The sequence below is a fragment of the Xyrauchen texanus genome, chromosome 15, assembly GCF_025860055.1.
Source record: "Xyrauchen texanus isolate HMW12.3.18 chromosome 15, RBS_HiC_50CHRs, whole genome shotgun sequence".
NCBI classification, from domain to species: domain Eukaryota; kingdom Metazoa; phylum Chordata; class Actinopteri; order Cypriniformes; family Catostomidae; genus Xyrauchen; species Xyrauchen texanus.
This window is the reverse complement of record NC_068290.1, coordinates 2,889,798-2,903,516: the sequence shown is the minus strand read 5'-3', so window position 1 is coordinate 2,903,516 and position 13,719 is coordinate 2,889,798. Positions and strand designations below refer to the sequence as shown.

Sequence of the window (13,719 nt, the reverse complement as noted above, 5' to 3'; positions counted from 1 at the left end):
TGTCACAAGGCAAGAGTGATAATGAAGTGGCTCGGAGATCATTACATTGAAATGTTGGATCCGTGGCCAGGCAACTCCCCGGATCTTAATCCCATAGAGAACCTGTGGTCAATCCTCAAATGGTGAGTGGACAAGCAGAAGCACACATATTGTGATCAACTCAGAAGCACTAATAAGGCAAGAATGGATCGCCATGATATCCAGCATTCCAGAGCGAATTGCAGAGGTTGTGAAGAACAAGGGTCAAAACTGTAAATATTGACTCTTTGCATATATTGAATGTTTTTGCCAATAAAAGCCTTTAAAACTCATGAAAAGCTTCTCATTGTTTTCCAGTATACCACAGAAACATGTGAAACGCTAATCTACAAATACTGAAATTTATGTCACTTCCAATACTTTTGGCCATGGCTGTATATATATATATATATATATATATATATCCTGAGGTCACCAGAACTGGCTGGAATCAGCTCCATTCATGCTTCATTTTGGACTCCACTGCTTCGTGTCTTTGAGCATTGATGACTAATATCAGCAGGTGCCAGCCAAACATCACTTCAGTCTTTTATGATGGACTTCAGAGGATGAACCGATGCCAACTCCAACCATAAGACACGAGATACATCATATGCCACTGCCTGAACCTTGGACTTAGGATAGACCTCGCCGAAATTAAAGGCAGGTTGAACACCTCACTGATCTCTGCCTGCATCACCTTGGTCTAATAATGGACTAACACTCTTACAATGGCATACATAGACTAACAATTAATCGCCAACAAAAGCATTCATCAGCCAATTAACAAGGACAATGCATCAATGTGAACTTCTGCAGTTAATCTAGGATGAACTTCAATTAGTCATTAATCTTACAGTTCATACAAAATCTTTGTTTAAACACTGACCATTAACACTTTTACCATTAAGACATTGTTTAATAATTTTAAACAATGACTTGTACTATACATAAGTAATATTGGCATTATATTCATGCGGTTTAGTCAGAGGGGAACTGGCCCCCACAGTGAGTTTGGTTGGTTTCTCCATTAATCCACATCTTATGGAGTTTTGTCTTGTCACAGTCCTAAAAACAGACACGTGCTGATTCAGTTCCAACTATGTGTAACCTTGGGGAAGTGCTATTGTTATGGTATGGCATGCACATTGTCAAAGTGGCTCTATTGAGAAAAAAGAAGAAGAAGAAGAAGAAGCAGAAGAAGAAGAAACATGCCATTAAAATAGTTAATGGTAATACCATGACATAGGAGTTCTAGACTATTTCTTGACTCGTAAAGTTACGTTTCAAATATCTTTATTATTTGCCATAACTTATACAGGTAGTACAGCAGAAAATTAAACATTGACATTTGGGGCGGCCTCTTTGCATGATTCATTTATTCTATGCTGTAGCAACTAAATCAAACTATTTCCATTTATTTGCCCTAATAAAATATCGGATGATGCATTATCATCCTAAACATGCTACAATTCATCACTGCTTTTATATGGGGCATCTTACCCCCACCTTACTTTGTGCACATACTGTTCTTTGTCTGTTGTCAATCCATAGGTGACCAAGACCTCTATCTGCCTCAAGTGCATTAAACACAAGAGTACTCTTAGAGTACTGCCCATATAGGGTGTATACATTAACACAAGTGTTTTAACCCTGCTTTAATCATTAATATCCCTTCATTGATGATCTCTTGACCTACAGCATGCCCAAAATAGTTGCTTGACATAAAAGAGCAACAGCAAAATAAAGGGGAAGGAATGCACTATGGTGTCTGGAGGTTGTAGCTAAGGCAAAACCAGAACTGCACCCTCAACAGTATCAGTGGCAGACACATACATGAAGACAAAGTCTCAGCATGTGACACGTGTGTGTTTCCAACAGAAGAAGAACACTTTCTGTACATTTTGTTCTACGTCACGTGGAGACAAACAGGCCCGCGGTGGACCTCTTGAGAAAAGAGCTCTGTCGCCTTCTGGTGGTGAAGCTGTGAATGGACATTGCTTATGTTTCAGTACCAAGACTTAAAATTAAAGATGCACTCAGTCGTTTGTTCCTCATTAAAAAAGGCTAATGTCCCAAAGACATGAATTGTAAATGTGCAATATATGCAGAAAATCATGTCACATTAAAATGAAGACTCCAGTCATATCAGCAACCTTTATTCTACATGGAGAGGGTCCGCACATGGGGGCAGCCATGTTGGAGTCACATGACCAGCTGAGTACTACTCACTTAATCTCAGTAACCGTCCTGTTATTGGACACTTTCACTCATTGATTAAAGTCATCATGGCTGACTGTGAATACTACATTTCTACAATGACATCAGACACTGAAAACTATTGATATTAAATGATGCTGCATCCAAGATAACAAAGAGAAACGTTATTGAATGCACCTTTAAAAAATAGTGTCATTGATAAGAAAATATGAAAGCAACCTAAAATAATAATAATATTAATAATAATAAAGAGCGAAAAAAACTTTCATGCAAGATCGAAACGCTAGTTATTTTTTTTTTTTACATTTTCAATTTTTTTATATTTTTATAAAGATACTTTGGAATAACATGTATTGTCAAAGGTTATATGCAAAAAAAAAAATACAAATAAAAAATATCAGTTAGACTGAACTACAACTATATGAACCTGAGAGGAACTTCAGCTCATACATCCACCCAAAATCACCGCGACACCAAAAAGTTTAAAGTCATTGAGCAAAAACGGCTCTATAATTAATTAAAATTAATTCTGAAAACATACATAGCATCATTTGTTTGCAGATGCTACTTGGTTTCATATGATATTATAATAATAATTATGTAATGCAAAGACTAAAATAAAAATGTGTTCCAATAAAATATTGATACATCGATTATTGATCAGCAACATGTTTTTGAGGCATCAGAATATTACCGTTAGCCGACATTTAAATCAGAAGCCTAATTTGTTTGCTTTGTCAGTTGGCCTTTTGTTTAATGTAGTCTGGCGTAATAGCTTTGGGAGACCACAAGAGGGTGATATAACATTTACAGTACTTACTGCAGTAGCCTTGACATGAAAGAACATATAGATGGATTAGCATCAGGAACCTTTTCTGATTATCGGTGCGTGAAAAAGGTGTCGGTCCCAAGCTTAAAAGATATTCAGACATTTAAAATGTGATTTAAGTGTCTAAAGAGGAGACCAGGGCTAGTTATATCACACTTTTTGATCTAGTGGATATTTTACAGGGTTGATTTGTGTTTGAAAGCCATTTTCTGTATGAAAAAAAGATTAACCATTACAATAAAGTATCTATATCTGAAAGTATGACTCTTTAGGCCAGTCTTGACAGACTTATAAATGTTTTTATTATGTTTACAGTAAATACAAACAGACAATTTTGCTCCGGATTCATTTAATACAAGTTTATTTAGTAGAGAAAACACCAGAGATGCAGTATGCATTCCCTAATAGTAACCTATAATCTAGAATGATCTTTCTACCGTAACTCAATCCGAAGGACAACCATCAGCAACTAAACATGCTAGTAGGATCTCAAGGGTTGAAGGATCTCAAGGAGAGCAGAAGCGTCCGTAGAAGAGAATGCTCTTGGTGGGATTGTGTCGGATGAAGAACAGGAAGGGGTGATCTGCAATAAAGGTCGGCGGTGGCTCTACTAAACTGCGCGTCGCCACAATGGCGGCAGTGGCTGCAGCTGCTTCTGTGCCTTCCTCGTTCACTTCAACAAAGGATTTATGAATCACCTTTGTCAGCACCAGATCGTTGTTGGGAGACATGCCTGAAAAGTTTGCCTTCTGCGCGTCAAATGCATCCACCATCCCCATGCTGACCAGAAGAGTCTTCATGTCATAGGTCTCCTCCATCTTGAATTTGGGAAGAGCGATCTGAACCTTCTGTTCGTCCATCCGTTCAGGTTTGGTCCAGTCCATGAGCTTCTCGTAGGTTATTGCTCCCTCCAACTGAAAAAGAGACACGTTAAAGGAATAATTCAGCCAAAAATTTAAATTCTGAGAAATGAGACACCGACTGTGGGGTGAGTGGTTCAGCCACTAATCGCAGGGTTGGCGGTTGGATTCCCGGCCCACACGACTCCACATGCTGAAGTGTCCTTGGGCAAGACTCTGAACCCCAAGTTGCTCCCAATGGCAGGCAGCTCTGCCATCATTGGTGTATGAGTGTGAGTGTGAATGGGTGAATGAGTCACAGTGTAAAACGCTTTGAAAACCACTAAGGTTAAAAAAGCACTTGTCTCACCTTTTGAAGGCCAGTGGTGTTATCTTCTATCTGATTTGGAAGGATGATCAGCATACTTAGACTCTTCCCAACATATGGGAGCTCCAGGACCTGACAGTTGACCTCTGGGATGATGGCCAAAGGAAACCGGTCCGTCTGATGCATCATCTGGGCTGGCTTTGTCAGAGCCTGCCAACCATCAATGCAAACATACAGTAAAACAGCCCATCATGCATATATGATGAGTGTTGCAGAACAATCACTTTCAAAACAACAAGAACATGGAATCTCACCTTGGTCAGTTTAAACGGCAGCTCCTTAGTGGAGTCCTTTTTGAATTGTAGCATCCAGTTGCCTTTGAAGTAGATGGCATTCACCAAAACCATTTTGGTCCTTCCGTCGACGGACCCGTCTGGTAGCAAGTTCTTGATCTTCCCTATCATACAAATGGACATTAATTGTACTACAAGTCAAATAAAAAATATAGCATATTTTATTAGTAACAAACACTGTATTTTTTTTGTTGGGCCAAAATAAAACTAAACTTATAATATCCCAATTTGAATATACAAAGAATAAAGGTTCTAAAAAAGGGATTCACAGCCCGATGCCACAGGAGAACTGTTCCACATGGTTCCACAATAGAATCTTTTATAGCAATAGTTTACCCAAAAATTTAAATTCTCTCATCATTTACTCATCTCATGCCATCCCAGATTTGCTGAACACAAAGGAAGATTTTTATAAGAATATCTCATAAAATGTCCATAAGGTCCATAAAATGCAACTGAATGGTGGTCTGAACTTTGAAGGACCAAAAAGCATATAAAAGCAGCATAAAAATAATCCAAACGACTCAAGCGATTAAATGCATGTCCTCAGAAGCGATATGATGGGTGTGGGTGAGAATCAGATCAATATTTAGTCGTTCTGTACTATGAATTCTCATCCCTGCCCAGTAGGTGGCGATATGCACCATTTATGCGAATAGTCAAAAACAAAAGAAGAAGAATGTGGAAGTGAAAGTGGAGATTTATTGTAAAAAAGGACTTCAAATTGTATCTGTTTCTCACCCACACCCATCATATTGCTTCAGAAGACACTCATTTAACCGCAGGAGTTATATGGATTACTTTTATGTTACCTTTATGTGCTTTTTGTAGCTTCAAAGTTTTGGACCCAATTTACTTGCATTGTTTGAAGCTACAGAGCTGAGATATTCTTCTAAAAATCTTTGTTCATATTCAGTCTCACGTGAAGAAAGTCATACACATCTGGGATGCATGAGGGTGATTAAATGATGAAAGGAATTTATTTTTGGGTCAACTATACATTTAAGTTCTATTTGATGCCATAGGGGAACATTTTTAAGTTCCATATAGTTCCATAATGGAACTTTTTAAGTTCCAAATGATGCCATAATAGAATCATTTAAAGTCCCATATGATGCCATTCTGGAACCTCTTGAAGTTCCATATGGTTCCATAATAGAATCTTTTTAAGTTATATATGATGCCATATGGGAACTTTTTAAGTCCCATATGGTGTCATAGGGGAACCACTTTAAGTCCCATATGGTTCCATAATATAATCTTTTAAGTCCCATATGATGTCATAGGGGAACCTCATTAAGTTCCATATGGTTCCATAATAGAATCTTTTAAAGTCCCATATGATGCTCTTCGGGAACCTCTTTAAGTTCCATATGGTTCCATAATAGAATCTTTGTAAGTTATATATGATGCCATATGAGAACCTTTTTAAGTCACATATGGTTCCATAATATAATCTTTTAAAGTCTCATATGATGCATAAGGGGAACCTCTTTAAATCTCATATGGTTCCATAATAGAATATTTTAAGTTATATATGATGCCATATGGGAACCTTTTTAAGTCTCACATGGTTCTATAATATAACCTTTTAAACTTCCATATGGTTCCATATGAGAACCTTCTTAAGTTCCTATGATGCCACTGGAGAACATTTTTAGGTTCTATGGTTCTTTAGAAACCCCCTATGTACTAGTGCACTTTCTCTTATAATGGATGATACAACCAAAAACCTGTTCTGAAAAACTTTTGGTTATAATCCAGAACTGTATTAAACCTCTAAAGAACCATAAATCTGAAGAACCCTACATAGTAAAATGGCCTGCAAAGGCATTGCAAACAACCTTTATGTTTTAAAAATGAGAGTAACATTAAAATTCAACAAAGGTTCAAGCTTGTTTTTTAACCTTGTGTGTTTTTCTCCACCCAGTTGTTGACGTTGACACGTGCAGCCGATGCATTATTTTTAAAGTCCACCTTCTCCAGTCCAGCCTGGTAGTATTTTTTTGTGTCACTAAGGAATTTCTATGAAATAACATATCAGTCGAGATAAAAGTCATATTAGTGCTGCGAAAATTTCCAGAACCTTTTATTGACATGGGCAAGCATAGAAATATTTGTTTCTCAGTGAATAAATTGGCCTTACTTCAACAAACTGGTAAGACTGCTCTCCATAGAGGCGATTAACAAGGCTCAACTTGTACGGGACTCCCGGTTTGTTCAGCTCACTCATGAGTTTGTTAAAGGCTGAATGAGGGTTATCCTCAGTTTTGTGTTCAGGTGACGGCTGAGGTTGAATTGGAGGTTTCTGTTTGAATCAACATAATCAAACACAATCAGATTGAGATATGTAGAAATCTACAAAAGCAAGACACAAGGCAAAATACTCATTCTTGATCTGTAAGCAAATACACCAAACACTGTTATTGCTATGGATGTCTTTAGATTAGTGTGTCATGCATATGTTCAAACTGTACCATTGGGACGCAACCCTGCATCTTGATGCCGGCAGGTAACTGAGGTTTCTGGGCCTGTTGTTGCATTGATGGTCCAGGAGCTGGAGTCGTGGTGCCAGGTTTGACAGGATTGAGAATGCCCAGGACCTATATAGCATAGTTTTGATAGAAATCTTAGTCTCATAACCCAAACATCTATCGCAAATACACTACTAATATTCCCCTTTAAATAATTGAACCAAGTACACAAGATTGGCCGGGACCAAAGGAACAATTTTATGAACAGTCCATCAAAAACACGTTGTTGAACTTCATCTGAATGTTGTAAATGATTAACATGCTTTCTCAAGTATGTGCAGTGGGCGTGCCTGTATTCTCATACCTGTGTAGGCCTTTGTCATAACTGTGAATCCTTAACAACCTAAAAGGTCCAACCCAGAATGAAAGCATCTTTTCCTGTGTCCTACCCTGCAATTGACTCAACTTCAATATGAGGTCATGAAAAGCCATGCCTGAACAGGTCCAAAAAGGGCTCAGTTTTACAGGAAAATAAACACACGATGGCCACACAGAGTGAATTATCATACTGATCAAATTGTCCTATGAAAACAAAGGCCTACTGTAAGTTTCAGAACTCAAAACTTCCTCACCAGTCAAAAAGAGCATTATTGAAACTATGCTGCAAAAACAACTTTTTACATTTTTATGCATTTGGCAGACGCTTTTATCCAAAGCGAATATGCACTTATTACAGGGACAATCCCCCCGGAGCAACCTGGAGTTAAGTGACTTGCTCAAGGACACAATTGTGGTGGCTGTGGGGATCAAACCAGCAACCTCCTGCTTAACAGTTATGTGCTTTAGCCCACTACGCCACCACCACCACACTTTTCCGAACTTTCTGAAAGTTTGTGACATCAAGTAAATACATTTGATCACAGGTCTGACCATGTTATTCCTAAAGGCATCAATTAATAACTACATGCTTGATCAACACAAAATGTTTTTTTAAAGCTTAGAAGCTGGACTTTACAATGCATATAGGCAATAGGATTAACTATTAATTTATTTAACCTTAATAATAATAAGCATACATGAAGCTTTTTTCTGTTTTCGATTTTAACTTCATGAAATATAAACAGAAAATAAAAACAGCAGATGCTCCCGATTAAAACGCGCCCAAATACAATGTAACACGATAGACAGATTTTAAAATAATTTTTGAAATATGCTACTTCTTTTGTCCTCCTCATGCATGGTCTCTGGTTACCCATTACCCCTATACTGTATGGTAGTATTTAATTAAAGTATTTAAAGGGGTGCAAATAGCATCTAACACTATGCGCAAAGAAGATGCTTTTTGTAGCTATGACACTAAGCCTTCTATATTTATTTTATACTTACAGTATATGCTGCACATTCACACAATGTAATGAGAACCTATAAAGGATGTATTTTGCACCTTACTAGCTATTGGTATATAATAAATTAATTGTTAGGAAAAAACTAATGTAAAGAGGGCGAGGCTATTATTCAAGGGTAATAACTCAGCAAACAATGGTCAACTAGTCTCTTACAAATCCAATTATTAGTAATTAATTACTGTCTAATTTCTGATCCCTAAAATAAAGTGTTACCCAAATGGGACCAATCTATGCCATGACCACCTTAGCTACGCGTAGCCTAAGCTGTAGGTTTGACACACAAGTGTAAATTGGCCTTAAACGCCAGAAAAACGAATAGGAGCAAAACTTTAAAATAACAAAATTTTTGCTTTTTCTGTTGTTTTTTTGTTTTAGAAAAGATCCTGTATAATTTCCGTCTGATCTTTTGAGTGGCAGTCACTTCAGCACAGACTGTTTTCATGAATCTGTCTCGTGGCTTTTCAAAGAGACTCTTATTGAAGATTTATATTCAATTTATAGATCTATTTTAACCCTGACAGCAAATCACATCTTGTGTGGAAGTGCAGCAAAGAGCTGTTGCTCATTTCTCAGACAAACTGGACGTTAACATACTGTAGAAGACTTAAAGGCACAACAACAATCAAAGCGAGAGGATGGAAAAGTACATTTAGGACTGTTTTTTGGGGCAAAAGACTTTTCTAAGACTATAACTGGACCTCAGGGAAAACCTTAAGTAGTTAAAAATGGTACGATATGATCCCTTTAACATCTTTCAAAAGTCAGGTTGGGGTGTATGTGGTCAAGGCACATTAACTGAAAGAAAAAGTCCCCTTAAAAAGTGTAAATAAGGGACATCACCTTTAAGATTTGAGCTTGTGTATTTCCTGCTGTTCCAAGCGCCACCATGGCCAGAGCGGAGGAGATGCTGAGAGGAGAGTAGAAGACATTTCCTGATGCGTTTCCTCCACTGATCTTCTTAAACAGGTTGAGGGAGAATTGTGTGTTTGCAGCAGCCAAAGACTCCATTTTCACAAGCTAACAATAGCAGGAGAGAGAGAGAGAGAGAGAGAGAGAGAGAGAGAGAGAGACATATAGAGATTATGTACAAACAGTATACATGGTCCATAATACATACAGTAAGTAAACACAAGTGGGATCTAAATGTCTTCGATCAATAGTTCTAGTTGATCAATAAAGTATATTTCTGTGCAGGATACAGTCTAAACTGCATAGAGAAACATACTGTAGGGATTTAAATATAAACGTTACCTTGAATTACTCAGTAGAGACAAAAATGTCCTTGTGTGCCGAAAGGGAATGAGGTGTGTCTGTCATGGGTTTCATTTAAATACTCGATGGCCTCGCCCTAAAATGCCCAGCCCAATCCAAACCCAGCCCTGGAAGAATGAAGCAAGCACATGTTTAATTTTCTGTGGAACAGTTTCCTAACTGTGACATAAAATAGCTCCAAAAAAGTGAGTTTTGAGGACAAATTGCCACATGAACATTCTGTACATCAACAGAAAATGGCCAAAACTTTTTATTTTCTTAAAAAGTAACAATTTCCCCTCTAATTAAACGTATGTTTCTTTTATAATAGCCTATATTGATACTTTTATACTTTTGGAACACCTGAAAACTCAAATTGAGTGGATCATTGTTATACAGTTCAAGATGGTTCTTGATAGTCTGGTTTATCTTCACTAATCACACTAACAGTCCACTTAGAAGCAAAATGGGTTCCAGCCTGATGCCACAGGAGAACCTTTCCAAAATCCTATAAATAACATTTTATTCTTGAACTCTTCAGACCATACTGGTGCATTAACCCTTATTGGCCTGCCGAGAAAAAAATAATGATCAAAACATTAATAACTACACTCTTGATTAACACAAAATAGGTATTGTTTTAATTTCCAATGCATGTCAGCATTAGGACCAAAACTGCTCTCAAAGAGTAGAATACAAACATCAAGTAATATAGCAAGTAATAGCTATGTGTATGTCTTTGACATACTTGTAGCATGTAAACAGGTGTTGCTTATAAGCTGCGTTTTCACTAATAACTTCACGATCAATAAACAGAACATAAAATATCACCTTCCATTATCAACCATTACAAAGTAACCAGATGCATAGATCATTAGATGATCCACACAAAGCACAATGTGCACACATCACATAACGTGCTGCTATCTGGCTAAAAATACGTTAGCTTTCCAGGATCAGATGACTTCAGTGAAAATGATGTAGTACGTTGTGCAGAATCACAGAACGCTAAAGCAATTGTACTGGGATTCAAATCACTGCAACCAGAGGTGAAAGTCATCCAAATATGGGCAGAGAGGATCGTTCACTGTAGTTACACATGGCCACCAGGAGATGGCGCCAAGTACATCACACAGACTCAGTGATGGCTCAAATGACACAGAATGGAACTGAATGAGATCTCATTACTCATGTCTGCATGCTTTCAAAAGAAAGCATACCTTTAGTAATTATTGTATTTGCATGTGTAATTAGTTCTTATGTACAATTATTATATTTTATTTGTTTGGAGAGGCTTTTTGATACTTGGAGACATTTTTGGACACTAGGATGAATTATTTTAGTAATGCTACCTTATTTACAGCCAGAGATATATAATTTCAAATCAGAAAACTATGAAAAAAAAGAAAAAAAAGTTCTTTATTTGATTTTTCATCAGTTTCTTAGGCTGAGATTCTCATAATTAATAATAATCAATATAACTCAAAAATGTGATAAGTTTCTTTAAAATAAAACCAAACAATTGACCCAATTTTATTATTATTATTTTTAGAGTTATAAATCATAAATTTTGTGCATGTCACTGAAACTGGACATCTTTAAAAACCTTCAGAGCTTTACGGGTTAAGAAACCAGCTATTAAAACATTTATCAGAAGAACAGATATTCATCATGAACTTTTTATTATCCAAAGATCCATACAGGCAAGTCAACAACCCGTTAAAGTTTTAAAGAGTGTCGAGCCAATGCTTATGGACCATAACTTTGACCATTTTTGAAACATAAACATTATTGTTACATATGCATAAATACAAATGTTTCTCTAAATCAATATCAAATAAATCAATACATTAACATTATTGCAGTAACCAATAATAGTTCAATAAACAAATCCCAAAGAGGATATGCATAATACATGAAAATTCTATTGGCATTTGACAAAGTTAATATTTTCTCATTGCACTGTAAAAATGTTTGTCAAACACTGAAAAAAGTTAATTTGTGGTTGAGTAAATATAACAGAAAAGATTACCGGTGAGTACTTTGTACATTAAATAAGTTAGTTTAAGCACAAACTTGAAAATATTAAGTAAATTCTACATTTGAACTTAAATTAAAACATGTAAAAATTAAAGCTCTAGCTTATACAGTAAGTAAATATTATTTTTGATTGTTTGTTATATTTACAATACAACATCATGAATCTTAAGTAGAAAACCTTGTCAATTTATTCGTTAATTTGAGTAAATTTCAACGGTAATTAAAATGAGTATATTTTACTGAACTTTTTGAAGCTGGGTTTCCCATCATGCACTGGGCTTGACTAATTAATAAGTTTGCATGATTTCACTGTTTGCAAGTTTATTTACACAATTTTCTAGTTTGGTAAATTCTCGTTTTGTGAGGTCAGAAGTTTATTTTCGAACCAAAACTACCTGTTTATGATAAAAAAAAATAGTGACCTTTTAATTTGTTACCATCATCATATTTGTGTCTGTCTGTTCCCTGTAATGCAATGTGATGTTATAGACTACAAAACATGCTTTAACCTTCCCTGTGGAAGGTTTCTGTATATTATGTGGTCAATGATTAAATATGAGTATATAAATAGATTATAAAGACAGTTTAATATGTGAAATGTTCCAATAAAATGTTAATTAAAATTGTACTAAATGAAATTAATGTAAGTATGTATTTTGAAAGTTAAATTTATTAGGATACTCACTTTAATTAATATTATAACATGATATTAAGTAGATTTAAATTAATTTTATACCATTCAAATTTAGTTAGGAAACCTGTGTGCAAAAACATGCAAGTACATATTATTAGAACCTCTTTAAGTCCCATATGGTTCCATAATAGAATCTTTTAAAGTACCATATGATGTCATAGGGAACCTCTTTAAGCTCAATATGGTTCCATAATAGAATCTTTCTAAGTTCTATGTGATGCCATATGGGAACCTTTTTAAATTTAAATTTAAACTTAAATGAAATTCATGTTAGTATGTATTTTGAAAGTTTAATTTATTACGCTACTCACTTTAATTAATATTATGACATGACATTAAGTAGATTTAACTTAATTTTATACCATTAAATAGTACAAATAAAAAAGTAAATATTATTAGTAATGTTTTTCAGTGCAGTTGATCTGTTATGCAAGCCTCTACATTTAAAAAAATCAACATATATATATATATAAATAATATTTTTTTGAATATAATTTTTTCCACTATATGAAAGACTTCTAATTTACTCAAGTGTAATCTCTTTTAACAGCAGCTAAGACCGGCTGTCATTGTAAATACAAATCGTGTTGTTAAGTGACTTTCCTGTTTAAATAAAGTTGATATCAATGAATTGAAATGAAACAAATAGTTGTGACTCATCTTGGGAGTGACTGTATTCTGTATTCTGAGAGTAAATTTAGGTGTTGTCACCACCGTGCTTGACAGTTGTGATGTGTTATCTGGGTGTTGCGCTGTATTTCATCTGCAGCGAGTATTGCAGCAACACTTCAACATTTGACTCAGCAAACCACAACTTTCTGTAGAAAGGTTGCAGGTTATTTCACATGCCTCCTTCAGGGTTCCTGCACCTTTTGAATTTCAATGACTTTTCTAGACACTTAATGGATAAGATTTTTAAAAATAATTTTATAGACATTGCACTAACAAAGAGCATTTTCTTTAGCTGAGCAAAATAACTAGAAAATGCATTTTTATTAAATAGCATTACTTTATTATTTCTACTTTATCAATGGCCGTGGGAACCCTGCTTTTAGCTCTAAAACACATAGCTAACTTTTCCTTCCCTAGAACGCACTTTTGGGCAAAAACCTGCCACTGTAATAGCTTCTCAGTAGATTGATAAAAGCATCTGTTTAAAAGACAGCTTGCTTTTTATTTTCTTCCTAAATATAAATCTGATCTGAAGCATGATATTTAAAACGGTATATGCTATTAAATAGATAGAAAAATACATACATCTATTTTG

At 35.6% G+C, this 13,719-nt stretch overlaps 1 protein-coding gene across 1 annotated transcript; it reads right to left on the bottom strand.

Moving 5' to 3' along the window:
- Positions 1-3,352: 3,352 nt before the first annotated feature.
- On the bottom strand, positions 3,353-9,769 carry LOC127655751 (leukocyte elastase inhibitor-like). Its single transcript, XM_052143723.1, has 8 exons — positions 9,719-9,769; positions 9,308-9,484; positions 7,065-7,190; positions 6,734-6,895; positions 6,495-6,612; positions 4,549-4,691; positions 4,277-4,444; positions 3,353-3,981 (listed from the first exon to the last, which is right to left on the bottom strand). The coding sequence occupies exons 2-8, from the start codon at positions 9,473-9,475 to the stop codon at positions 3,574-3,576; spliced, it is 1,293 nt and encodes a 430-aa protein (XP_051999683.1). The 5' UTR covers positions 9,476-9,484; positions 9,719-9,769; the 3' UTR covers positions 3,353-3,573.
- Between the last annotated feature and the right edge of the window lie 3,950 nt (positions 9,770-13,719).